Genomic DNA, 27,890 nt, shown 5'->3' with positions numbered 1-27,890 from the left:
GTAGTCCCTTTCCCGGGCTCCTGCCCCGAGAAGGAGAATCACAGCAGGGAACTCCAACCCTGGAGGCGGCCGAGGCGAAGGGCGCATGCTCCGTGGGGCGCGGGCGGGTGGCCGGGGAGGGCGCACCCTACCTTGCTGGGCAGGAGGCACCGCCTCTCGGCCTATCCTGTGCTCGGGAGGTGCGGCGAGAAGGAGGGCCCGGCCCGGCGCGTGCGTCAGGTTCGGTAGCGCTGCGCCAGGGGCCGGGTAAAGGTGAGGGGGAGAATGGAGGTGCCGCCGCCTTTTCATTCAGGAGCGGGGGGGGCGGCGCGGGGCGAAGCCCGGGTTCGGGGTGTGGCTGGCGGCTGAGCGGCATCACCCCCCCCAACCCCCCCGCCAGCTGCCCTCTGCACAGAGCTGGGGGAGGGGCAGCCCAGGGGCCCTAGCCCCACTGGGGGAGGGGCGGCAGGGCTCAGTCCCGGGGGGTCCCGCGCTCGGGGGCGGAGGGTATCCTGTGCGGGAGGCGACGGACCCTGCGAAGGCTGAGGGACGCCCCCACCCCTCTGGGGGGCTGCAGGGACTCGGCCCTGCTCAGATGCCCGATGCGGGTTTGCTGCGCTGGGGTGGGCAGGGCTGGCGCCTCTCCAGCCGACTTGGCATTTCCCATGTCCACCAAGGGAGAGACTTCATAGCCTGGTGGCCACGGGAGTCAAATGAGGCGGGTTCCTAGCTCTGCCACAGACTTCCTGTGGGATGCTTCAGCTTCGTTCTTCAATTCCCCTACCTGTAAAATGGGGATAGTGCGTCCAGTCCCACAGGAGCGTTGTGAGACTTCCTGCTTGTAAAGTTCTCTGACATTCTCAAGTGGAAAGCCTTAAATAAGTAATATGTGTTGTTGATTTTTTAAGCCTTTCCCGTTTTCATTAGCTTTTCCGCCAGTGGTCCTCCTAAGCAACCAAGCTATGCCAGTTTCGCTCTTGACTGCAAATATCAGAAAAACAATAGTCTGATTTTTTTTTTTTTTTTTTTTATAAAGAACAAGGGATTAATGGTGGTGGTGCATGTAATCTCATCCAACGAGACAACTAGTATATAAGTAAAAAAGTGAACTTTGATAACTGTATCTTCAAAACCTTTTCTCAGGGCAGGTTGTAATTTGACCCTGGAATCAGTTTTAGTGGAAGTGTTATTAAAAGCAGATACCATCTCCGACTATCTGAAGTTTAGAATTGTTCTCACTCTTTGGAGCACTGTACACAATCACGGCATCTTTGCCATGTGTCTGTGATAGGTTGGCTGAGTTGGGATATAGGATACTAAATTTGTCAAGCTAGTATGTTGTCCACTAAGAAACGACAGAGGCTACTCTATTTAGATTGTAAGCTCTTTAGGGCAAGGACCATCCTTTTGTTCTGTGTTTGCACAGTGCCTAGTACAATGGGTTTCTGGTCCATGAGTAGGGCTCCTTGGTGCTGCGGTAATGCTAATAATAATTGGACGTGGACTGTTTTAGTTGGAATGTTACAGTGACTTCAGGTTGTAATTCTCCCTCCCTCCCCCCCCCAAATCTGAATATGACTATAGGCCAGGTTGTTGGGGGGCGGGGGGGGTGTTTGTTTTTGGAAGGAGGGAAAACAGTGATAGGTTTTGATTTCTTCTCCCTTTGTGGAATCATTTCTGCTCTAATGTTCTCTCTTTGTTTCTTCTTGTCAGTGATCAGCAGCAGCAATAGGAGAAATGGAGATGCAGTCATATTACACGAAACTCTTGGGAGAGCTCAATGAGCAAAGAAAGAGGGATTTTTTTTGTGACTGCAGTATTATTGTGGAAGGCAGGATCTTCAAAGCTCACAAGAACATTCTCTTTGCCAATAGTGGCTACTTCAGAGCCTTATTAATTCATTACATTCAAGACAGTGGGCGACACAGCACTGCTTCTTTGGACATTGTTACTTCAGAGGCCTTCTCCGTCATCCTAGATTTCCTTTATTCAGGGAAGCTGGATCTTTGTGGAGAAAATGTTATTGAAGTCATGTCCGCAGCTAGCTACTTGCAGATGACTGATGTGGTCAATTTTTGCAAAACATACATCAGGTCATCGCTAGATATTTGCAGAAAAATAGAGAGAGAAGCTGCTTTCTATCAGGCTGATAGCGGAAGCTCTAGCTCTGTCAGAGAGGGCACTTCTTATGGTACAAAGAGCCAGTGCTCTGCCTCCGTCTCTTCTCTGCAAGAAAAGGAAAGGATTTCTGATTGTCAGAGAGATCCTCCCTGTGGTGAATGTAGCAGCTGCCACCCAATGGAACTTGTGGTGAGAGACCCTGTAAGCAGTGATTCTCCAGATGACATTAATTCTTCTCTGCCCAAAGGGATAGTAGAACCAAAAGTAGAATTTGACTCTGATGAAGTGGAAGTAGAAGTGGGTGAACGACTACAGCAGTATCCAACTCCATTATCTCTTGAGCAGATGGAAGAGGGGCTGCACAGTGGCCAGGCAATGGACTTAGCCTGCAATAACTATCATATGAAACAGTTCCTGGAGGCCCTGCTACGCAGCAGTGCGGCTCAAAGAAAAGATGATGTGGTTCATCATTTTGTTCGGGGCTTTGAGGGTAGGCCAGAAGATGCAGGGGTGGCCATGAGTTCCATGATGGACATTCACAGCGACTGGTATGGTGAGGATACAGGTGAGATGAGAATTCCTGAGGCTGTAGAGAATGTCTGTATAACAGATGAGGAAGCTGCTTATTTGTATAACTTTCTATGTTAATGGAACAGTTTATTCTCATTCTTGTTCAGTATACTTCACAGGAAAATATTGCTGAATTTTATGCAACAGCAAAATAAACTATTGTTCTGGACTTCAAAAGAAAGCTGCACTCATTTTGCTCAGTGCAGCATTTGGAAGGTAAGTATTTCTGATCTAAAAACTTGTATTTGAAATAGGTATTTTGGAGTCTAATGTTGGTGACCACCAGTTTACTAAATGGTAACATAATTTGGGACGACACTGGAATGAAGGATGAATGTAAGAAAAACTTTGCCTCTTATAACTGTTAGTATTATGAAGAAGAGTTGTTAAGGATTCAGAAAGACAAACTGATAACCCCATGTTGGTTGTGCTATAAACTCTGAGAGGCGGAATATTAACTACACTGCATATTTTCCCTCTAGAGGCAGACTTCCTTCTCCATTGCTGATCATCAGGGCTGCTGCTTTCACTAGCCCAAATGCATGCTGGGATTTCTCAGCACTAGTAGGAAGGCTATGTGGCAGCACCTTCAGGGACCTGAAGGAGAAAAAGCTCATGTAAATATACACATTTCCTAAAATGGCCGTTAACGATTTTGGGTCTTCATCTGCTTGTAATAAAGTTGGAAGACTATTTCTTTTCCCGAACACTGTCTCTGTTTACCTTTCCAAAACTGTCATTGATGGTGGGCTCTACTCCTTGCCTGAAGAGCACCTCAGTTCTCATAGCCATTCATAATTTGCCAAGTTTAAAAAAAAAAAATGATGCAGGCAATAGGAGTTATTCACAAAAATAGCGTATGCTGTAGAAAGTAAAGCTATGTTTATGCCATCACTAGCTCAAGCACACAAGTGTGTTCTTAAAGCCACTTAGAGTTCATCAGGTCTGTAAGGAACTCTCACTGTGTAGTGAATCAATGTTCATCTGATAAAATCGTTAACTATTAGTCAGTTAGCAAAACTGAAATAATATTTAATGGCAGTATTCCGTTACAATAACATCTAGTGCTTCCAAAATGCTGTAGCGTAGCAGACATTTAATGGGATAACATTCTGTTCCATTGATGTTTTTTCAAATAAAACTCTTCAAATTGTTAATCTAGAATTAAAAGTGAAAATACACCTAAAACCTGATTAAAAAATCATCAATAATTAACAGAATTTGCTAGAAACTTTTAACACTACAAATATGTATTTTAAACATGCATTCAGGGTTCTGTTTCTCTTACAAGAATTGACGTCACTAGCACCTAAAGTAAGACAGGAAACTATTCTTTATGCTGGTTTAGGTTCTTGTGATGTATTCAGCTTTTTCAAGGGAGACACAGAACCCTGAACTCCGGTCCTGGTAGCTAAAGTTATGGAATGAGTCTCAGATATCTTGTTCTTGGAAGTGTGTGTGTGTGTGTGTATATATATATGTACATGTCTATACATGAATTATTAGGGTCATTACTGATTTTGAGATTTATTGAAAAATATTTTAGTTAATCTTTGAGGCTCCAATACATTCAAGGATTATGTGTATGCATAACTTTAATCATGCATTTCAGTGGGGCACCTTAATGTTAAGGATGTGTTTAAAGTGCTTTCCTGAATCAATGTATAAAGCAACACACACTTTTTAGTCTCTTAACATCACCACCCAATCCTAGTCATGTTACAAAGGATATCTCTTGTCTGTCATGTATTGGCTACCATGAAGAAGCTCAGTAATGCCCATTTTTATTTAAAAATGTAATCTTCAAATACAATTTTCAATTTTTGCATCTTTTCACATGAATTTATCAATGTTTAATTGTATGTGTATATTCTGAATCTAGGCATATTTTACTGGAAAAAAATAAAACACAAACTGCAAATATATTCGAGATGAAAGATTCCTGTTAGTCCCAGTAGAAAGCCTACTAAGACTTGAATGGGGACAGAGGCATAAATTACCTCTAGGGATGGTCCCTCTGTGTCTAAATTGAGGCCCATTATTATAGCATATTGGAAAACTTACACTGCTACTGCACTTTTCTATGGCTGAATTAAAGACTTTAGTTTCCAGTGCTGTTAATATGACACCTTTTTCAAAAATAAACTTGAAGATAACAAGAAAATTTCAATGGCTCGTATATTGAGCATAGTCTAGCAAATACATCACACCAGAAATCAGTGTTGCCAATTTATTAAATGTATTTTAAAACTGCCTGATTTTCAAGGGTGCTAAGCACCTGCAGCTCCATAAGCTTTTAAAAAAGAGACCATAAAATTAAAATCCAAGCGAGCCAAATACAAAGAGGAAAAATTATGTAAGTATTCTGGCCCTAGCTTGCAGGCAAGGATTGTAACGAGCAACCTAGCTAACTTTGCTGAATTGTCTAAAATATATTGTTTTCTTTTTAAAAGGTGATGTGTTAGTTGTGCCAATCAAGCTCCACAAATGCCCGTTCTGTCCCTACACGGCTAAGCAGAAGGGAATACTAAAACGGCACATTCGCTCTCATACAGGGGAGAGACCCTACCCTTGTGAGACGTGTGGCAAACGCTTCACCCGGCAGGAGCACCTTCGGAGTCATGCTCTGAGTGTAAGTTTGATAAAAGCAGATATCTGTCAGAAGCAGACTTAAAAATAAATAGTAAACTCCTGTATTCAGTGTTTCTCAGTCATTATGCTGATCTGTGTAAATAATGTATATGTATCACATTTTGATATAAGGCTGTTCTAAAGTACAGTAGAGGACAGAATGATTCTGCTCCCAATATGTAAGGTTAACTGGGCAATGGTTAAGACTAAGAAATTGACATTTAATGTAATACAACTGTTTTAGTCCAAACCCTTTGTTCTAAGAAAGGCGATGTGATCATTTGCCCTGCAAGTTTGGTAAATGCTGTTGTGTGTTTCATCTTGGAATATATGGAAGCAGCATCCCCCAAAAGAAATAGAACAGCAAGATAGGCCAGCCAATTTACAATGATGTTTTATTTCTCATTGATCAGGTGCACCGATCAAACAAGCCAATTATCTGCAAGGGTTGCAGAAGAACGTTCACAAGTAGCCTATCGCAGGGATTACGGCGCTTTGGCTTGTGTGACAGCTGCACTTGTGTAACGACTACGCATGAGGATTCAATGCCCATTAACCTCAGTCTGATGGAACCTTCATCAGAAGGTCAAGAAAAGGGTGATACAGACAATGATTGGCCTATATATGTCGAATCTGGTGAGGAAAATGATCCAGCTGATGATGATGATGCTGATGATAAGCAGGAGATCCATAGAAGCTTATCAGACCGAGAGGCACTTATGTAGTAACAAAAGGAGGGTTGGCGGATTTAAAGTGTCTCCCCTGTGATTGGTCATTCTGCAGCAGAAAACTGCATATTTAACCAGTTTTGTGGAGCTGTGTGTTTTTTATTACTAAATTCCAGTTTTGATAGAACAGGTGGGAAGAACTGGATTTTGGAATTTTGAAATATTTTTTAACTTTTCAGTGCTGTGCACTAGAATTCTGAGGGAATTTTCTATCCTGGGAGAGCAGAGGCTGTCTCCTTGCAATCACGTGTTGTGCTTCTGTACCCTGGCTATGAGGGAAGGATAACGCTCTTTGCAGGTGAAGGATCATCATGATCATTTGATACTGAGTTTCCTCTCACAATGCTGCCATGGTCCCTCAATCCTGGTCTCAAGGGGCCAACCATCATCTTTCTAGGAAGAGATGTGGAGAAAATAAATGTAGTTTTCATCCTTAACCTTGGACTTCTCTAAACTGTTTTGCAATCTTGTCCCTCTTATGCTAGGAAAGTCCTATCTGAAACTGTAAATTCTAACTGTTTGTTTAATCTTAAAACTTTAGAATAGGATTTGACCTGGAAACCACGGTAAATTACCAGGATAACAAATATGCTACAGAGGGAAGCATATTCAGTAGAGAATCTTCACACATGTTTGTTCATATATGTACTTAGAGAGCAAGCTTCTATTTTTGGGCAGTTTTCACTGCATTTCCATCCCTGGAGAACAAGAGAGCTTGGGCTGTGATTCTTCTGGTCTATCTTTAATGCCCATAAGACAGTAGTCCAGGCCTGAGAACTACACAGAATATTTATTCTATGATCTAGTAAAATAGTGTCCAAAGTGCACTGGTTACTGAAGCAAGACTAAGTGCACTGCCCACCTCTTTTCAACCATTTAAAGTAGAAGTTATAACCTAGCAATCTAGAAAAGTGGTTTCTTTAGTAGATGAAATAGTCAGATTTACCGCTGATCTAGCTGAAGTACAATTCCAAAAAAAAAAATCTGGACTACATATAGAACACCATCCCTGCAAACTGTTTTTGAAGAAGCCAGGTGAGACCCCCTTGTAAAATTAGAGACTCCCTGTATGCAAACTTCCCCTTTCCTAATGAGATTTTTCTTCTTATATAATCAAAAATAGTCTTTGATGATTCCTATAATGGTTTGTACCCTTTCATTGTCTTATGAATTCATCCAGGTACTGTCTCTTGTTAAAATTCCAACTTGGACTCTGCGTTTTCCTTGTTGGACAGATACAAGTTGGCTTTTGAAGGAGGTGAGATTACTTTATTTAATTTAACCTGTCCAGTACCAAATTGCGGTAGACTATGAAATTAGCTGGGAAACTGTAAAGAGCTCTTGGGTAAGCTACTGCTAAACTTAAGGCTAAAGAAGTTACAATATTGAAGGATTCTGTGCAGTGAAGGTGCATACTGTATGGAGATAGTACGTTCTAACTTGTTCGTAAATGTTTAATGAAAAGCATTGCATTTGGGCCTCACTTTCTGGATCAAGTGCTAGAACAGAAGATCGCAGACAGACATCACTGACACAGGAAGATCATCTCAGTTAAAAAGACAGTTTTCCTTTCTTATGTTTTAAAGAAGACTTTACATTGAGCAAACATAAAATGGAACATTTTTATATAAAAAGCAGATGATTTAACCAGTCATGTTATGTATACCTCGTGCTATTATTTCACATATTGGATAAGAACATTCTGCCCCACGGTTCAGCTTCTTTATTTGCTTCATCCTGTAGCAAGGCAATAATCCTGGTGTGATATCACAATCTACTTGTACAGAAGTGATTCTGATATCACAAATGCGGCAGCATGACTTCATTGCAAGATCAAAGAGGATGAATAAAAATGAAACGAGCCTCTGTTTATCTTGAATTACTAGCAAAGTAGCAAAAAAAAAAAATCCAACCCAAAAAAAAAAAAAATCAAAGGTAAATAGAGTTGTTTGAAATGTCTCCCCAAAACTCAAAGTCTTACTTTGAGCGCTCTCTTTCTGGAAGATATTTCATTTCTTGCTGGGTTTATTTTCTGTAACTTAAATTGAGGGGAGCAACGTACCGTTAAAAATAAGCTATTTGTATTTGTTTTCTAGTTTGTTACAAAACCTCTCCAATCGTCCTTTTTTCCTATTGTTTATACATTGGAGTTGGTGTCTGAACAATTATGTCATAGTTTCATCAGCATAGCAAATTAATATTCGGGCCAGATTTTCCAAAGAACTAAGCAACTACCAGCAGCTCCTATTAGGCACCTGAATGAGTGTCTGGATCTACAAAAGAGCCCTGGCCACTTCATTGAGGAGCCTAAATGGGAACTGAGCTCTCCTGAACATCCAACTTCAATTTTGGGTGCTAAACACTTGAAAATCTGGCCTATAGGGTGGGCTTTTAGATCACATAAGCACTTTTGAAAATCCTATCTATAATCCCATGGCGGGTGGTCTTTTTGATTACTTCTGTTTCTGCCCAGCCAACCCAAGTTCACTATGGTATTCTCTGATATCTGCTTATCAGACGAGCAAAGGACTTTGTGTAAGAACATTTGAAAAGGAGTCCTCATAGTTTTGACAACTGAGGACTGAGTTGCATAATGAAGGTGGGGTAGGAATGTAAATAGTCATCCTAACTTTTCATTAGCATGACATCCTGATCTCTATGGTCATTCTGGCAGAGAGGTTCCGCTTCAGTGTAAATATTAGAGGCCACTAGACTTGGAATATTCATTGGATATGGTGCTGGATAGTGTGTTACAATGCATCTTTCTGGTGATTTAGCTTATCAGAGAAACACTGTAGAACTATGTTGAGGCATGTACTAGTGAACTCTGAAATTGTGAAGACCTTCAGAAGAGGAAAATCAGTGCTCTTGTGAAGGCATGTATGCAGTGGATTTAAGAGCTGTGGGAAATACTGCAGTGACCTTCAGCTGTTTGAATTCAGCCTGCTTCATTTGGTTTTAGAAATTTTTGTTGTGTGTCTTGTGCATAGAGAATGAAACTGTGTTAAGTTTTGTGTAATGTTGGGGCAATGGGTGGGGTGGGAGAGAGATTCCAATCACATTGCAGTTTGAAAGTGACCAGCAAAATTGCAATTTCTGTTGATCTGTCATAGCGTGCCACTTTGTTTCTCAGTGGGTCCTTAATTCAGCCTCTGTGTTTAGTAGAAAAGGTTATGCTTTATTCAGTTTCTTGTGACAGATGTTTATGTAGATCTATGTTTGCTGTGCTTCCCACCCAATTCCATGATGTTTCCTTGAAATCTTCCATGTAAAGCCAGCCTTTACAAGCTTTGAGAAAGTGACACTTCTGTTCTAAAGAATATTCATATGGTGCTGAATGAAGAATCAAAGAAAATGTTCTTAATAGGCTTGTTTCTGATGTGTTCTTTTCTTTCAAAGTTTTTAAAAGGCCACAAAACTACATATCTTAAATTCTTAGCTCTACATAATTTACGTTATTTAGGAGTATACTTAATTTATTTGCACATAATTGCACTGTTTTTCACTGAAGAAATACATGCTGCAATGATATTAATGGTGCATTGAACTTGGGTAAATATTAATCTTCCAAATCTGAGTCGTTTCATTTGTCTGAAATTTGAACGGTAACTTTATAGCTGGAGTCCTTTTAAATTTAGTCTGCCTAATTAACAGACACACTTATGAGCTGAGCCTTATTTGAACAGCTGATTTAACTACATCAGTGGATACCTGGAGGAGTCTGGAACCTATTGGCCTTGTGTAGAAAGTAAACTTAGTTGAGAGGGGTATGCTTTATAAAACATAGACCAGTTGACTAAATCGAGGAAACTCCGAGTTAAGGCTCACACTCAATTTTTAATTCCCAGACATTCAATCCATCCACTGCTGGCAATGGGCATTATGCAAGCAAAAATCAAATTCATGGCAAGGAAAGATTAAAAGGATGCTATCAACTTTAAAAGCTAGTCAATTTTTTGTAAAGGGTTTTCAGGTACTACTGATTCTTCCTAATAACTTTTATGGTTTTACAATCATAGTTTCATTTTTAATTTTTATTTTTTTTAAAGAACTTTTCTTTCCCCTGTTGCTGTGGGGGGATCCTGCACAACTCTCTGGGGAAACAGTGAAACTGACTATGTTGTCAAATGCACATAATAAACTGCAAAAAACAGATACATAATTTCCCTCCTAATCTCTTTCTGTGATAGTAACCTCTTGGATGATGCTTGTAACAATAATAGGTTTTTAAAAATCCAGATTAAGTATGATTGATTTAAAAAAAAATGTATTTACCTATGTTGCTTTGTAACCCCTTAGATTAAGTGAAAATTTAAGAAACCCAGTTTACTTTTTAAATGTCTCCCAGTTTAGACTGAAAACTTTTGTTTATTCAGGGGTCTTAGAGTTGCAATGTTTGGGTTTCAAACAGTGCATGGGAATTATTAAGAACATAAGAATGGCCATACTGGGTCAGACTAAAGTTCCATCTAGCCCAATATCCTGTCTTCCAAAAATGGCCAGTGCCAGGGGCTTCAGAGAGAGTGAACAGAACAGGTGGTCATTGTGTGATACATCCCCTATTGTCCACTCCCAGCTTCTGACAGAGGCTAGTGACACTCAGAGCATGGCATTGCATCCCTGCCCATCATGGCTAATAGTCATTGATGGACCAATCCTCCAGGAACTTATCTAGTTCTCTTTTGAACCCAGTTATACTTTTGGCCTTCACAACATCCCCTGGCAATGAAGTTGACTATGCGTTGTGTAAAGAAGTTATGTTCTTTTGTTTGTTTTAAACCTGCTACCTATTAATTTCGTTGGATAACCCCTAGTTCTTGTGAAGGAGTAAATAACATTTCCTTATTCATTTTCTCCACACCAGTCAAGGTTTTATAAAGCTCTATCATATCCCCTCTTAGTGTTCTTTTCCAAGTTAAAATGTCCCAGTCTTTTTAATCTCTCCTCATACAGAAGCTGTTTCATACCCCTAATAATTTTTGTTGCCCTTCTCTGTACCTTTTCCACTTCCTTTATCTATCTATCTATAATTTTTTTTTTTTTTTGAGATGGGGAGACCAGATTCGCATGCAGTATTCAAGATGTGGGTGTACTATGGATTTATATAGAGGCATTATGGTATTTTCTGTCTTCTTATCTATCCCTTTCCTCATGGTTCCTAACATTCTGTTATTTTTGACTGTTGCTGCACAGAGTGGATGTTTTCAGGGAACTATCCACGATGACACCAAGATTTTTATTGAGTGATAACAGCTAATTTAGACCCCTCATTTTATATGTATAGTTGGGATTATGTTTTCCAATGTGCATTACTTTGCATTTATCAACATTGAATTTCATCTGACATTTTGTTGTCCCGTCACCCAGTTTTGTGAGATTCCTTTGTAATTCTTTGCAGTCTGCTTTAGACTTAACTGTTGTGAGTAATTTTGTATTGTCTGCAAATTTTACCACCTCACTGTTTACCCCTTTTTCCAGATCATTTATGAATATGTTGAATAGCACTGGTCCCGGCACAGACCCATGGGACACCACTATTTACCTCTCTCTATTCTGAAAACTGGCCATTTATTCCTACTTTCCTGTCTTTTAACAAGTTACTGATCGATGAGAGAGCCTTCCCTCTTATCCCAGGACTCCTTACTTTGCTTAAGAACCTTTGGTGAGGGACCTTGTCAAAGGCTTTCTGAAAATCTAAGTACACTGTATCCACCGGTTCACCCTTGTCCATGTTTGTTGACCCCGCTCAGAGAATTCTAATAGATTGGTGAGACATGATTTCCCTCTACAAAACCATGTTGACTCTTCCCTCAACAAATGTTGTTCATCTGTGTCTGATAATTCTGTTATTTACTATAGTTTCAACCTATTTGCCTGGTACTGAAGTTAGGCTTACCAGCCTGTAATTGCCAGGATAGCCAGTGGAGCACTTTTTTTTTTTAAGTTGGTGTCACATTAGCTATCCTCCAATCATCTGGTACAGAAGCTGATTTAAATGATAGGTTACATACTACAGCTAGTAGTTCTGTAATTTCATATTTGAGTTCCTTCAGAACTCTTGAGTGAATACCATCTGGTCCTGGTGACTTATTACTGTTAAATTTATAAATTTGTTCCAAAACCTCTTCTAATGACACCTCAATCTGGGACAGTTCCTCAAATTTGTCAGCTAAAAAGAATGGCTGAGGTGTGGGAAACTCCCTCACATCCTCTGCAGCGAAAACTGATGCAAAGAATTCATTTAGTTTCTCCACAATGGCCTTATCTTCCTTGAGTGCTCCTTTAGCAGTTCAGTCGTCCATGAACATTGTTCAAATGTTTAAAACTAACTTTTATCATTGGAATTATTAATGTGAGGAAACATTTGTTGGTCACACTGTAAAAGTTTCTTTGCAAACTAAAATTTGGAGCAAAATTTAAATCGGGTGTCCCTCTTCACTTTGATGTACGTTATAAACTTAAATGTATGTTGTGTTTTTTTTATCTTAAAGCCTTACTAGAAAGTGTAAAGTATTAACATAATATGCCATAATCAGTTCACTGAGTCAATTTTTGTCTGTTTCAGTCAGTTTTTGGACTGTTGCAGACGCTAAATAGGTGGAGGTGGTGTTTAAAATCATGTAATGGAGCCTAAGATTTCACTTGTTCTTAAATGAATATAGGTAAGTAGAGAAATATAGTTCCAATCCTGCCAATGGCTCCATGCAGGCATACAAGTCTACCTAAATGGATCTTGTTATAGGATCAGGGTCATAGTTACTGTGTTCTCTGCTGCCAGGGTCAATTCGAACACTCTTTAAAACACAGGCTCTTGACAATGACTATAACACTTTTTTGCTTCTTACTAAATTTTTGTTTGAAGATGGTGTATGCACAGGAACAGATTAAAAACAACAAATGCAGTACGTAACCACTTACACATTCATCCCAAAATACCTAGAGGCAGTATTCCACATTTTAAACTAAGGATCTGCAAAACATGATGCAGAATTTTTTTGACTTACAAGAGAACCATCAAAGTACATGAAACCATACTTTTATCACGCTTGTAACTTAACTGGCTAAGGCTCAGATCCTGTAAAGACTGACGCACACATTTAACTTTATGCACATGTGTGGCCCTATTGACTATGAGACTAGTAACATGCATAAAGCTAAGCATGCATCTTAAGGATTAGGGTCCAAATCACTTTGAAAAGTTCTCCAAGCTCTTAATGGTAAGACTGAGTATGCATTGAACTTTTAGCTATTCAGTACCCCTGAAAACAGAAGTTATCATGTGAACACTAAAACTTAATTTGAGTGTAATTGACTGTGTCACTGATATTCAAATCAATTTTCTTGTTTGAGCACAAATAGCTAATGGGGTGAGGGGAAACCAAAAACTACAAAAAACCCTAAAACACACTACATATTGTTCACATGCAAACTTTAGAAAGTTTGCCTTACAATAGCTAAGATGTTTTTAAACTTTTATTACTGGGTAAGGTGGATAATATGACATCTAGTGGATCAACATATTTAGAATACCAGAGCTTTTGGGGCTCAGAAGGTCCTATCAGCAGGTATTAAACCAATGTTCACTAGAATGTTCACTAAATCAAGAAATAATTAATCCATCAGCTTTTGAGCCAGCACCTGACATTGGAACTTTTTTGGCCTGAAAGCTTCTAACTCAAGTGCCAATCCTGTAAATTCCTCTGGGTGAACTTGAGAGCCTCGGTGGGTCAAAATACTCAGGCAGAGGTCTGTCCATTGGATCCTGTACTGTAAATTACTTTTTGACCTAGTAAAGGGTGTTTTTTACCTTTTCCACTTTCTAAGACCAATACAGCTGCAAACATTTTCTGCAGGTTACTGGGTAATGCATTGTCTTGAAATTGATCAACTGGTTTAACCAGAAGTAAACCTTACTATAGTATTAATTGCTATAAAGAAAACATTCTTTGTTTATATTCTAACTCTGCTTTGTGCCTGAAATTTTTTGGTGTTATCCACTTTCTCTAAGTCTGATTCTTGGTATATTTTTCACTGTTTAAATTCTATTTTCTGTTGAATTAACTGTTAAATTAAGAATACAGGAGAAATTTGACTCATTTTAAAAAGTGCCCCAATATTTCTGTTTCACCATGTAATAGCAAATAAGGTGCAAAATTAAAAAACAAAACAAAACAAAAACACTAAGGCAACCTTTTATCTTGGAAGTGGGAGAACTGACATCTTATCTCCTGGTTCCATAAGCACTGAGGGCCAATAGTTCTATGTGGGACACTAGTCTCACTGTGTCGATCTAAAGCTAGGGTCTTTTCAGTGTCTGACTAAAGATACCAGCACAATATCTAGAAAATTCAGTGTGCAATAGATAAAGCAATGCTAAACAGGCAGAACTTTGGAGATTTATAACGGGACATGTCCCAAGAGTTGCTAATAGGAAAGTGGCTGACATTTTGTCATTGGTTGCCAGGTTTCCAAGTGTATCTGACTGAGACTTGTGTGTGTGTCAAGGTGGATGAGTAAAAACTAAATGAAACCAAAGTTAAGAATTTATGTAGACCCCTACCACCACAGCAGCAGTTTACCCTTGTTAAGGGATGGGGAACAAATCTTTAAGTGCTTTTTGTAACTTTTTTTCTACAGTGGTGCATTACTGAATGTCTTTATTGTATGTTAAATTGTATATGTACTATATATGTTTATATTGTTGTATGTAGTCCAGTTCTTTTATAGCTAAAGAACAAAACAAAAAATAAATAAATATTATGCTAACAATGAGAACATAGTATGATTTTGTTCCTCTTCCTATAGATATGTTAGATGTATGATTTAAGTAGATGGCTTGCTGGTGGCCCTGTGGGATTTTCTGAATCAGTGCTGTAATTTATCACAGTGCTTTTCTTGTGGGGTATAAAGTTTCAGTGGGAATTATAATGGAAGACCTAGAAATGTTTATAGTTTCACTATCCATATAATTATTTGCAATTCCCATTTCAAGGAAAGTGAAATGATGATAATCTGTATCCCAAACATTCTAATAAATAGTTTAAAAGAAAATTAAGTGACAAGTTGACTTATATCCTCCTCAAACTCCATAATCTATAGTGCTGAGAGAGCTACCCAGTCTCTGCAACTGCGAACAAGAGATGTCCTTTCATTTTGAAAGTGGAAGGGACTCTCCCTGTTCACATCAAGCAAAGGAGTCTTTCGCTGGCGTCCTAAACCAAACAGCCCACTCACCTATGTCATTGTGTGCCATGATGGGCACTAGTCTAGACATTCTTACCCTCTGCCGGGGGAAGGCTTACAGAAATGGGCATGGAGGGGCGGAGGGTGTAAAATGGGCTTTAGGCATCACGTTCCCTCCTGGGGAGCATGTGGGACGGCGGATGCGAGACGGGGAAAATGCAGCCCACACTGCAAGGCGAGCTCGAGCAGCGGAAGCTGCTGGGTTGTGCCTGCAATCGGTGCGTTGCCCCTTTAATTGTGTCCCCAGCCCTCGGGCGTCTCTGTCCAACGCCCACGTCAGCAAATACCTTTTGTTTCTCTCACGTTCGGGCTTCCAGCGGTAAGGGCGGCGGGACCCGCAAATTGCATTCAAGCGGCAAAGAGCCCCAGCCCGGGGGTTGGGGGATCCCGCACCCACCTCCCGCTCTCCCCGGCTCAGCCGCCGCAGCCCGCGGAACCCAGCCGGTAAGTGGCGGCTCCGCAGCCGGGCGGACTGGGCGCTGAACGGGCCCCCGCCCGGACAGCGGCTGGCTCTGCGGACCCGAAGCGGGCGGGCGGGCGGGCGCTCCCAGCCCCGGGCGCTCTCCGGAGCCGAGCTTCAGCCCCTAGCGAGCCGCGCTCGCAGGGGGACCCGAGCGGGCGCCATTTGTAGCCCGGGCGCTGCTGGAAAGGGCCGGGACTGGCAACAAAGGGCTGGTGGGGAGCGGGAGCGCGGCGGCGGCGAAGGGGGAAGGAGACACTGCACCCAGTTGCCAAAGGGGAGGGTTGTGTTTCGTGCAGATACACCGGTCCCGGCCGGTCCCGCACACGGGAGGCTGCGGACAGCGGCGCCGGAGCTGCGGGGATGGGGCAGCCCCGTGCCAAGCCGCCTGGCGCGGTGGCCCGATCCCGGGCACTGATGCGCTGTCCGCTAAGCCAGGCGGGCGGCAGCGCCGATCGGGGACCGCTGGCTCCGAAGTCCGAAGGTACCGGCCTTGCTCGGCGGGCGAGCCTAGCCCCGTCGGGCGTCCCTAGTCCTACCCAGTTCCCGATGGCTGAGCAACCGGTTCGGCCTGGGCGTGGGGGTGAGTGACAGCGCCCGTCCCTAGTGCCGCGGTGCGGGAGCCGGGGCTGGTAGCTCGGGTGTCCACTGGGAGTTTGGGCTGCTGCCGCCTTGTGCCGCGCTGGTCCCCTCGGCCAGGAGGAGGCGGAGAGAGGGACGGGCCGGCCCCGCTGCGGAGAGAGCTGCGCTTTCGAGCGCCCCTGGTCCCTCGCTCAGCGTGTCCATCCCATCCTTCTCTCAACCCGCTTCCCTGTGACGGGGGAGAGACAGAAATCCCCCCCGTCCACACCTCCGCGGGGTCTCACACCGGCTCAGGGAGCTGGAAGAGAGCATCTCGACTCTATTCAATTTGATAGCGCCACATCCCTTCAGTATCTGCTTACTGATGAGTATTTATTCGACTGTACTTGTATATCATGAAGATTGCTAGCAAGCGACTTGAGTCTGCTCAGAAATGTATTCTTTGCTCATATGTAAATGTAATACATCTAGCTTCTCGCTAATAAATTCATTGTTCATTTCTTACACAGAAAGGCAAGAAGGCTGAATGGGATTTTTAAAAAGTCAATAATAACAGGTATGTGTTTCAGACTTTGAAAGGTGCTTTCCAGACACAATAAAGTATGCCATCTAGTCTCTTCTGATTTGAAATTCGTTTTTAAGGAGACTGATACAAATATTACTGACATCTGGACAAATCCAAGGTTTTAGTTCAAGCAGTAGCCTAAGGATAAAGAGGTTATAGCATCATCAGTGCAGTCTTATATCCACTTCAGGACAAAGACCTCATCATTTTGTTGCCAAACATTTCTGTTTCCAGCCACCAGTGAACATCACCACACATGTTTAGCAAAAGCTAGCATTATGTTTCTCCATTTTCACATAAGGAATCCATGTTGCACCTGCCATGCATTGATATTCATTCTGTTGTAATAGTAGTTCATCTTCCTGTTGTGTGGGGCTGGGTAGGGGGTTGCTTATTTTCCTTTTGTGACATGATTAAAAATCATTGTCACTTTAGGTTCTTAAGTCTTCCAGATATTCTTATTGGTTTTCTTTCTGGTCTGTGTTCACTTCTATATAATAGTAAGAATAAAATATTTTTCTTGATTTAATATGACTGTTCAAAAATAAAATTATTTGAAACTTTAACCATGAATATCTGCTTTTTATGTCTCTTTAGGTTTAAAATAGAAATGTTGATATGGAGAGTGTTCTTCACCTAGCTTCCATTTAACACAGTTACATGGAAGTAAAAAAAAATCTATACTTTCTCTTTTGCATGCCTCATTGAGAGAAGAGTACAGTAGTCAGGAGAATACTTGTAAGTGCTGAAAAAGAACCATTCACATCACCAGCATCCCATATAATATATAGTTCTATATTGTCTAGTCACTTACTATATGACCATCCCAGTTCTCTGCACTGCCGTGCTGGAGATGCAGATTCATCTTTTCTGGTCTAGACTCTAATTCTCTGGATTAGTAGAGAATGGCACTGTGGAAAGAAAAAAGACCATTTAGACTCTGTCAGAAATGTGGAGCGCACAGTGGGGGAAGAGGGGGAGGAAAGGAGATGAAGATTCTTGCAGCTTACCATATAGTGCATCTACACTAAAACAGTAATCTGACATACTGATTTAATTTCCTGCTCATTGATGTCTTCTGAACATGCATTGTGAGATTTAAAATACATTTCTGAACTGTGAAGATCATGTTCATAGTGTGTCTTGTATCACTTAGTTTTGATGATAGTTTGGGATGACTGTCATTAATACACTGCTGTTGAATTTCACTCTATTTTTAAGAGCAATAAACTCTAGATTTTTTTCAAACACTACTTCATAAAACTTCCAGTCATTTAAATTTTATTCCCAATATGCTGCGGAACCTACAAATATATATAGTACCCCCAAACTGTATTATTCCATCATAGGGTCTCCTGGCTTTTATATTTTTAAGGGATAATTTCATATCTGTTCACTAAAAATATTGGTGTGGGGCAATTGGAGTAATCCAGTGGTTGACCATTCAATATATGTGTTGGATTTACATCACCTATATCTTGCTTTATGGACTGGTAGGACTGCAGAATTTGCCAGCTCCTGGTGAGAGAGCACCTTTCATTGTTCTGCAGTGATCTTCGTGTAACTAAGGAGCAATGTTGAAAGATACTAAAGCCAGTCCTATATCCAGCCCTTTTTGCCAAAGAAGGTAGCTCTGACATGAGCTCTTGAGGGAATGGGTAGTGGAGAGAAAATTCTGGTGGTAGGGACATAGGAGACTGCTGCTTATATTTTCTTTCAATAGAAATTGATATTAGATTACCAAAAATGGGATAGTGCTTTTAAAATATTCTATTTCAAAATAATGGTGTTAATTTCAGTGGCTAAATGCTGACAGTTTTATGTTCCAGCATCACCCACTCTTTATAAAAGACTGTTCACTTTGGACACTTCTAAAAAATATGACTCAACTAGATTTTTTTTGTCACTTCTTAGGCAACATAGTTGAGAAATTACTATTTGTGTATTAAAAATTACATTTATGTAGCACCATTCATCCCACAGGAATCTATAAGACCTTTCCAAATTACATATTCAGGAATAACTTAACCCACTGGTAAGTGTTACAAAGCAGCTTTTAACAATACACATCAATAATGCATGACAATTTAGAATAGGAATTGAGCAATAAAATTATCCACTGAAAATGGAGGGTGACTTTAGGAAGGCAGAATGTAAATATCCCAGTGGGAATTTGGCATGACTTTACAGGCTAGGACCACTTAACTCCTACACAAAATGGAATATTAGTGATCACAAGTGGTCAGGTTCTTCTCTGAAAGGCAACACCTTCCACAGAGAGTCCCATAGCATCAAGCTAGTGCATTGTTTCATTATTGGTTTTGAAAAAAGATTACCACTTACTGAAATTACAACATCACTTGTGGCAGTACCTGGATTTTCCCCAGTTTCTTAACCAAGTACTGACAAAACCCAACCCTGCTTAGTTTGTGAAATCTGCCAAGATCCCATCGTGAGGTGGAATGACTACTGGAATACCCACAGAGGTAAAATCTTTGCTCCGCCAATCAGATTACTTCTTTCAGATTGCACATTTTATAAATATAATTTTCAATTTTTTTTAGAGTAGTTCTTGTTTGCCCTTCTCTGGAATGGATATTTCTTCTCATCAATCTCGCCTCCTACAGCAACTGAATGAGCAGCGCAGGCAAGACTTATTCTGTGACTGCAGTATCCTGGTTGAGGGGAAGGTCTTCAAAGCACATCGAAATGTGCTGTTTGCCAGTAGTGGTTATTTTAAAATGCTCCTTTCTCAGAGCTCAAAAGACATGAGTCAGCCAACCACTGCTACCTTTCACATGTTCTCCCCTGATACTTTTATGGTCATTCTGGACTTTGTGTATTCAGGCAAGTTATCTCTTACTGGTCAAAATGTGATTGAGGTCATGTCAGCTGCCAGCTACCTGCAGATGACAGATATCATTAGTGTTTGTAAGACTTTCATTAAATCTTCACTGGACATCAGTGAGAAGGAGAAGGATCGCTACTTCAGTCTTTCAGAAAAAGATCTGAACAGTAATGGAACTGAGAGTCCATGCTTATATAGCACAGAATGGAGAGTAGAAAGCAGTCCTCCGCATTCTCAAATGGACTCTGATGTAGGGGTATCTATGGTGGGTGGAAATTCCTGGAGTAATTACACCTACTACTCAGCTTCACAAAGGAACACCCAACAATCTCACTTGACCAAACAGACTCAAAGACGACATTCCTTTAAAAAACGTATCAGGCATCTTGGATTGCCACAGTCCACTGACGTCCCCCATTGTAAATCAAGGAAACTTGGAGATAGAGCTTCAGAACCTACTAGCCACATTTCTCAATCTGAAGAGCAAACTCAGCTTGATACAGAAGTTGACTTTGCCCATGCTGGGTGTCAACATGGTCTGAGATCAGAGGTGTTGCCAAGGAGCTTGCTAGAGACCCAGCAGGAGCATGAATCATCTAGATCAGCCAACAAGTCTAAATCATCAAAAGCAGATGAGCTATATGCAAATATGCCCACAATTTTAGGTGTTATGGGGAGTTGGATTGAAGGTAAGAGTGAACTAAACATTTATTCCTTCACTACTAGAGGTTCTTAAATGTTTTTTTCTGCTGAATTTTTGGCCCAGAAATTGATTGAACATTTAACTCAATAAAAATGATCAGCTCTAGAAACTGAAAAATTAGTTACAGTAATGCACTACAGTGAAATCTGGAATCACCTGTTTAACTAATGCCCGATAGTATTCCATGGTTATATTTTTAGATTGCAAATCATTTAGACATTCCCATATTGATAAGTCATTGTAATGACTTTGAATTCTTGATAAATGAGGCTCCAGTAAAATAATTAAAGTTACATTTAATATTGTTGCTATGAACAGATTTTTATTTATTTGTCCATATTAATTTATAAACTCTGTCAGGCTCATTTTAAAAATTGCTATGAATCGTCATGTGATAATTCTTACAGTAGCAGCAGCCAGTCAGTTTCATCCTGAATTTCTCATTCTAGGAAGACATTATTTACTTTGTTTCTTGGATTCCCTTTTAAGGAAGTGCTGTTGCCTCACTGAAAACTTTAAAAATAAGTTCCCTATAGAAAGGATTATTCTAATAACAATGTCCTGCATTTGTTACTTCTAAGGACAGATGAGACAGACCTTTACCAATGCTGAATGCCATGATTGGTTAGCAGTGCTAACAGGTGCTGGCACTAGGGTGCTGCACCCCCATTGCTTGAAGTGGTTTCAGACATATATAGGGTTTACAATTTTGTTCAATGGCTTTCAGCATATCTATTACTAAAATTGTTCCAATGCCACTGAGTGCTAATACCAACTTTTACAGGAAGAGTTGTAAAATGATGGACTACTACATTGAACAGCCTCTAACAGAAAGATGATCCTAGCAGAAGACCAAACATCTAGTTGATAACAATGAGTGAAAGAGTGCATTGTGTTAAATGTAGCTGATATGTGTCTTTGCTAGACTAGAATGTAAACTGGCCACTAATTAGTTTAAAGAGAGTCTTCAAACTTGTAGGTTCTCTCAGGTATGCTGTAAAGATAGGTGAAAAAATACATAGCACTCCTTCAGGAAAGAATATTTCATGTTGTTGATCTTAATTCCTTAACAGGATTCTGCAAATGTATAGTTGCCATGGGCAAAATGCACATTTCAATTGTTATCAATGCATGTACAAATATGTTATTGTATGATCCTTACAAGCAGAAAAACAACTGTACCAGATAGTGCAAAAAACTGTTTTGATTCTTTACTGTTTAGAGTTATAGGCTCTTTTTGATTTCTTAATTAGACAAGATTTCCTTCTAATTGTTTGAATTTAAGGGGAAATTAATAATTGTTTTCAACAAATCATCCAGTTTTAGCAATTAAGGGTGGACTGATCCTCCAATCTACATTGTCATATCTCAGTGGATGACTGGTGCACTTCACTGACCTTGGGTTCAATAATAAAAACAAATTTAATCAATTTTTAAAAATTATAAAGTACACTATATATTTAAAAAAAATCTCACATAACTTTCCCTTTGGGGAGAGAAAGGGAGAATGAAAGAACCATACATGATAGATGCTAGTCACATCACTTAATGAGCTACCAGAAAGCACATACACCACAGTGATGTGTGGGATATAAAAGCCTGTATAGGTTGGAGCTACTACTTTAAAGGCATAAAGTTCTGTTCTACAACTAACTGAGCACGTATTTACAGGAAAGGCAGTCTTAATGAGGAGATCAAGCTACTGTACCTTCGCTTAGAGTTTGTAATACCATATCTAACTTCCAGGTGCTAAAACTTGTCAAGTCCTAGGTTTTTATAGCTTTTGCTGCTTTCAAAAGGGGAATACCATGGAGTTGCAACAACCTATGCCCTACTTATAAACTGTTCATTTGTCAGCTAATTAATACATTTGAAAAGATTATACATAATGATGTCTTGATGACTCCTTGCAAAGGTCATTCCTTTGTCTTTATATATTTTCAGGATTTTTTCCTATTATGTAGCATGAATTTTCCTTTGATAAGAAATTAAGGGGGTGGACACACAACTCCAGGTAGACCTTCTGTATACATCCAAAATTAAAAAAACAATATATTTAATAAGATCTTGGTGTCTTCTTTGGCACTTCATTCCCCCGTGTATGTGACCTCTTTTGCTAGGCACTGCCTCCTAGAAATTCACCAAACCCTTTGCAATGAGAAAGGGTTCAGTCATACTTTTCTGTTGCACATATGCATCAGGCTGTCTTATGACCGATATATTCTAAATCCGAAGTTCTCAAACTGGGGGGGGCGCCCCTCTGAGGGGGGACAAGGAATGTATTCTGGAGGGGCATGAGAAGCCGCTCTGCCTTCAGAGCTGGGTGGCTGGAGAGCAGCAGCTGCTGGTGGGGCACCCAGCTCCGAAAGCAACACTGCCCCCAGCAGCAGCGCAGAAGTAAGGCTGGCAAGCTGCTGGCCAGGTTCTCAGTTCTGAAGGCAGTGTCACTGCCAGCAGCAGCAGAGAAATAAGGGTGTCAATGTCATGCCACCCTTCCTCAATAACCTCCTCTTCTGCTGTAATGCAATCTGTATGGTGTACTGAACTTTCACAGTAGACAGAGCTCCAGAGAGAATGGCACTAGCAAACTGTCTCTGATTTGATGGGCAATCTCAGGAAAGTGGTACAAAACTAAAACTAACTTGGCTGCAGAATAAAATGGGTTTATGTTTTTTTGTAATGCAAAGTTAGTAGCCATTTCACTGTTGCTCATGAAAAAACTAAAAGGGAAATATGTGTGTTATTAAATATGCCTGGCAATGCTGTAGTTTGAATTAATTTCCTGGTAAGCAGAGAACAAGCTGTATAGAACTTCTCAAATAGGATAGGAATTGACCCGTTCCTTCTCTGTCTCACCTGCTAGCAGGAAGGTAAGTACATTTTTCAAAGTTTTCCATGAACAGTCCACAGTTCATTTAAAAAAATCTCCCTTCTGTGGTCTGGTTTATTAATATACAAGTTGAACTCCAATATTTGCACTGGAAAGCCTTTCAGATCCACACCTCAGCCTCTGACTTCTACAGCCCTCGCACTGAGGTCTGTGAGTAGTTATTCCATTTTAACCAGGTTCTTGACAGTCTTTCTGCCAGAGTCTGTGAAAAGTTCTTTCAGTCTTTCTTGGCTGCTGGGATCCACAATATTTCTAAGCAGTCCTTGCCCCACTCAGGCTCCCTCCCCAGTCCCTTGGCAGTGACGGCTTAATAGCCATTCTTCTTCCAGTCTGCCAGTGAAGAAACTCCCTGATCCACCATCCAGATCTCTTTCAGACTCTTCTGCCAAAAGGCCTTGCTGTCCTCCTAGTCACATGTCTCTATACTATCAAAGGGACTGAAGGCCTTCAACAAATGTGCTGGTGCAAGCTAGCCCTTAACGGCCCACCATGATGCCACACTTGGCTACAGAAGGTTGCCATGAGGTAGGTCTTGAGGTGAATTAAGGGATGGATGGCAGCAGGGAAGTCCTATACTGAGGATTGAGGGACAGATTTTCATAATTAAAGTCTTTCAGATAAGACAAAAACTGTCATTATCTTACTGGATTTCTTTTTCTATCACTTACAATCACCAAGACTTTTCTGTGTAAACAGAAGCTATTTTTTATCTATTTTATTCTGTTTGCTTGATTCATTTACTGTTGTCACTATCTAGTGTTCATGATATGACAGTTGCTTCTAGAATCTATAGTAAGAAAATCCAATGTCAGAAACCTTGGATTGTGTCAACACTACTGTACACAATACAACAGGAGAGTAAGGCTGTTTAGAAAAAAGACTTTTTGTGTACAAATATGCTGGTAAAACATGGTGGGAAAATATCCCAGATTGGTACATGACCAGTTAATGAGGGTTTTGATAAAATATATTATCTAAAGGTATGCAAGTAAGGCTGCGATTCTTTCATGCTGTGGGTAGTCATGTTAGAAATTCAGTGTTGAGTGGAAATATCTGCAATTATTTCAGTTTAAAAAAAAGTTGTTAGATCTTCTTCTGCTGTTCATAATCAAAATATCATTTATACATCAGAAAATCTGATACATTTGGTAAGTCTGATACACTTCATTTGGGTTTGGAACGTTAGTCATTGCTTTTTTCCCCACTACTAAAAAGAGCATGAAACTTTTAGAAATTAACAGGACTATTTTGTAACAGATGATGTGAGGTTCAAGTGCCCATTTTGTACCCATATGGTGAAGCGGAAAGCAGACCTAAAGCGTCACCTTCGTTGTCATACAGGGGAGCGACCCTATCCATGTGAGGCATGTGGTAAAAGATTCACAAGGCTAGAGCATCTGCGTAGCCATTTTCGAACAGTATGTATATTTTTTAACATATACAAGATTTTTTTAAAATGTGCGTAGCATAAACCTGCCAGTCACTTCTGTAAATAATCAATAGGGTGAACTTTAGACTATTTGCTTCTGAACATTTCTAAATAAACCATTTTGTTGTGATTATTGCTTAGATTTGAAGAACAACTCTGATTATTAAGATGAGCATGGTACTTGTGTCTTCAGAATACAAAGGTCAATTATTGTACATTATTCAAACACTGAAAAAGAATATATTGAATAACTAATGCTCAAATTAAATGTTTTCCTGTTCCAGTCTGGTATTTTAAAAGGTTTCCCAATGTTTATCTTTTCTCCCTCTTGCAAAATGTTATGTCCCTGAAATGACCCAGTTTGTGGGTAAACTTCTTTTAAGCTTTTCTGGATCATTCTGACAAAACACCTCAGTCCTGACCTGTGGAAATCCTGTTATTACAGTTCTCTGTCTCTTTTGAAGAAAGACTGCTAATTGTTCACAACTGTGAAGTTGTTTGTGAAGTGGACATTTAATTTTTTTTATAGGGATTATGATGAGACTACCAACCGAAACAAGATTTGATTCCTAGTTTTCATAGGGAAAAAAAAGCACGGAATGTTGTTGACCAACTCCCATCTCTTTCCAGTAATTTTTACATTGTCTCCCACCCGAATCACACGGTTCTAGTAACGGCCTTTCATCTCTACACTAGTTCACATCTATCTCATTTTGATAGTGACCAAGAGACATAACATTCCAAAGCTGTTTGGTGATCTATGATGAAATTAAGTGATTGTCTCAGAACTGTTCACAAAAATCAACACCAACATTTGTACTAATTGATAATCTTGCTGGAAGTCCCAGCATAGAGACTGTGGACTGAATAGGTATGGAAACTGAGTTACTTTTTCAGTCTCAGAGATAGTCTCTCCTGGCCAGACTCAAGACCTTTTATTACTGGATTGTCTAACCTTACAGAAGAGTTAGATGACATAGCAACAAAAATTCCTATCTGCCTGACCCCACTTCTACACCACAGCTTCTGTTGTTACTAAAACTGGTGTAACTCACCAGTGGTGAAGTAGAGTAGAGTAGAGCCCTGCATGGATACAAATTATTTGTATCTAAGTAGGGCTCTAATTATGAGTCCTAATTTACCTAGTGTAGACCAAGCTATTGGCAAGATGAGTAGTACTGGGAAATTTGTGCCATTTCTGTTTTTGGATTAATAGAGGACTTAATCAATAGTGCTGACAATCTAGCATTTTTTCAGAAGCTCTACATCCTATTAGAACTTTCAGCAGATATCTCTCTCAACTTAGATGTGGATACAGTACTGATTATACTGTGCAATTGATATTCTTCTCAAAGATTCTTCCCTGAATATGTAACAGATTTATTAAAGTACATGCTGTAGTTTCAGTCTCTCCTTATGAAAAGAAACTGGTCCTATTACATCACAGAATTGTTAAATTTAAGGGATAGAATCTGAAAAATAACTTGTATTTTGATGCTGCTGTTGGATAATGTTTTTTATAAATTTAAATTTTCACAGATTCATCAGGCTTGTAAGCCAATCTGCAGAAAGTGTAAGCGCCACGTGACTGAGCTAACAGGGCAAGTGGTGCAAGAAGGAACAAGGCGCTACAGACTGTGTAATGAATGTCTGGTTGAAGCTGGTATAGACAGCATTCCTATTGACTTGGAGGCTGAACAATCACTTGGGTTTTCACCAGAAGAAGAGGACAAGGATTCTAGGTGGCACTTTGGTGAAGAACACAGAACTAAAGAAGTTGTGGAGGATGACTCTGCTGGCTTAGTCATCCAGGAAGTTGATGATAGTGAAGATGAGGCTGAGAAAAAGGAAGTAAAGCCAAATATTAGTTAGTTGTTAATTAATTGAGAACTAGTAAATCTCACCATTACATTAACTTTTTGTGTCTTGCCCATATCCCCAGACTCTGGTTAACAAGCAAAGTTCTGTCATTATGACTGTGATACGGTCTTATTTGCATGCTTTGTATTCATCAAGACACCAAGATCTGTGACATTGGAAAGAATCCCAAGACAGAATGATGAACAATTCACCTTTGAACGACTAGAGGGATGAATAACTTTTTTATTAAAATATTCCTTAAAGACTTTTAAATGAAGGAAAAAACATTACATTCTCACCAATACTTGCTCTCTCTTTAAGAAACATTACACCATTTTAAAAAGCAATCATTTTTGCACAAGTTCTAAGTTACTCTTGTTCATAGGATGCATTTTTCATCCAGCAAAATAGAATGAGAATTAAAATATTCTGCCAACGTGAAGCAGAAAGGGTATTGTGTCACTCAAAGTGCTCTGTAGCCAAGGGCTCCATTAAACTTTTCTTATGTTTTGTTTTTGAAAGAATCTCAGTATAAGCATATGGTACATTTATTTTCTTATTTTGAAAAAATCTGTTACAACTCATTCATCAAATTTATCTTTCAAATAAATGAATGTACGTTAGTCTTCCTTATTACAGCAATTTGTGTTTGTATATTAGCAGCAGAACTTTTCTTTAGCAAATATCACATAACATTTAAAGAAAAAATATACTGTATTTGAGTTCTTGGATTTTCAAGACAAATATATTTTACATAAGGCAGAGCTCTTTTAACTTTTTCTGGTGTTAATTCTACTTTTATGATACCTAAATGAAACCAAGAAAGACATTGTAAAATGTATGCTAATAATTTTTATATTAGCAGCTAACTGAAGAGAAGGAGATTTTAATCTCCTTTTTCTAGAGCCAGTTTACAAGATAAGACTATCTGTCTGGCCTCTGAGCTCCTCCTCCTCATGTTGTTGCAAGTAGTTTCACCCCCAGCAGAGCTCTTCCTACCAATCAATCCTCTCTGGCTCCCAACTCCAGGAGAAACTTTCTTAGCCTGAAACACTAACTCAAAAACTGAGAAATATGAGACATAGCACTAAATAAAACAACTATACAAACTAATACCTATGTGGTCTCCTTTGCAGAAAATGTATGTACAAAGTAAGAACAAAAATCTCCCTGTCTGCAAGAAGTCCAACAGTCCAGAATGTGGGCTATTCCTAGCAGTATCCCAGGTGAAACCCTTGGCAGGTTTACTGAAATAGGAGATCTAGGATAGTTGTCTTAATC

At 39.9% G+C, this 27,890-nt stretch overlaps 2 protein-coding genes across 3 annotated transcripts; both read left to right on the top strand.

The window, feature by feature from the left end:
• Positions 1–194: 194 nt before the first annotated feature.
• Positions 195–7,681, top strand: ZBTB8B (zinc finger and BTB domain containing 8B). Of its 2 annotated transcripts, none has more exons than XM_054011994.1 (4): positions 195–252; positions 1,693–2,665; positions 5,124–5,302; positions 5,715–7,681. In XM_054011994.1, the coding sequence occupies exons 2-4, from the start codon at positions 1,717–1,719 to the stop codon at positions 6,024–6,026; spliced, it is 1,440 nt and encodes a 479-aa protein (XP_053867969.1). In that variant the 5' UTR covers positions 195–252; positions 1,693–1,716; the 3' UTR covers positions 6,027–7,681. The 2 variants fall into 2 exon arrangements, with proteins under 2 accessions (XP_053867969.1, XP_053867970.1); XM_054011995.1 differs by having other exon boundaries at positions 227–270.
• Positions 7,682–19,167: 11,486 nt separating this feature from the next.
• LOC128827607 (zinc finger and BTB domain-containing protein 8A-like) lies at positions 19,168–27,245 on the top strand. The gene is made up of 3 exons (XM_054011523.1): positions 19,168–20,416; positions 24,578–24,738; positions 26,289–27,245. Exons 1-3 carry the CDS (start codon positions 19,471–19,473, stop codon positions 26,619–26,621), a joined length of 1,440 nt encoding a protein of 479 aa, XP_053867498.1. The 5' UTR covers positions 19,168–19,470; the 3' UTR covers positions 26,622–27,245.
• Positions 27,246–27,890: the final 645 nt, after the last annotated feature.

Source organism: Malaclemys terrapin, chromosome 22 (genome assembly GCF_027887155.1).
Source record: "Malaclemys terrapin pileata isolate rMalTer1 chromosome 22, rMalTer1.hap1, whole genome shotgun sequence".
NCBI lineage: Eukaryota > Metazoa > Chordata > Testudines > Emydidae > Malaclemys > Malaclemys terrapin.
Note: the sequence above shows the minus strand (reverse complement) of the source record. Positions and strands in the feature narration are given on the sequence as shown.

What these genes read in the sequence shown, in the direction of transcription:
- ZBTB8B (XM_054011994.1), top strand. Translation starts at nt 1,717, where the DNA reads ATGGAGATGCAGTCATATTACACGAAACTCTTGGGAGAGCTCAATGAG. An exon ending in CTGGTATGGTGAGGATACAG is followed by an intron (nt 2,666 to 5,123) that starts GTGAGATGAGAA and finishes TCTTTTTAAAAG; the next exon opens with GTGATGTGTTAGTTGTGCCA. An exon ending in TTCGGAGTCATGCTCTGAGT is followed by an intron (nt 5,303 to 5,714) that starts GTAAGTTTGATA and finishes CTCATTGATCAG; the next exon opens with GTGCACCGATCAAACAAGCC.
- LOC128827607 (XM_054011523.1), top strand. Translation starts at nt 19,471, where the DNA reads ATGGATATTTCTTCTCATCAATCTCGCCTCCTACAGCAACTGAATGAG. An exon ending in TATGGGGAGTTGGATTGAAG is followed by an intron (nt 20,417 to 24,577) that starts GTAAGAGTGAAC and finishes ATTTTGTAACAG; the next exon opens with ATGATGTGAGGTTCAAGTGC. An exon ending in TGCGTAGCCATTTTCGAACA is followed by an intron (nt 24,739 to 26,288) that starts GTATGTATATTT and finishes AAATTTTCACAG; the next exon opens with ATTCATCAGGCTTGTAAGCC.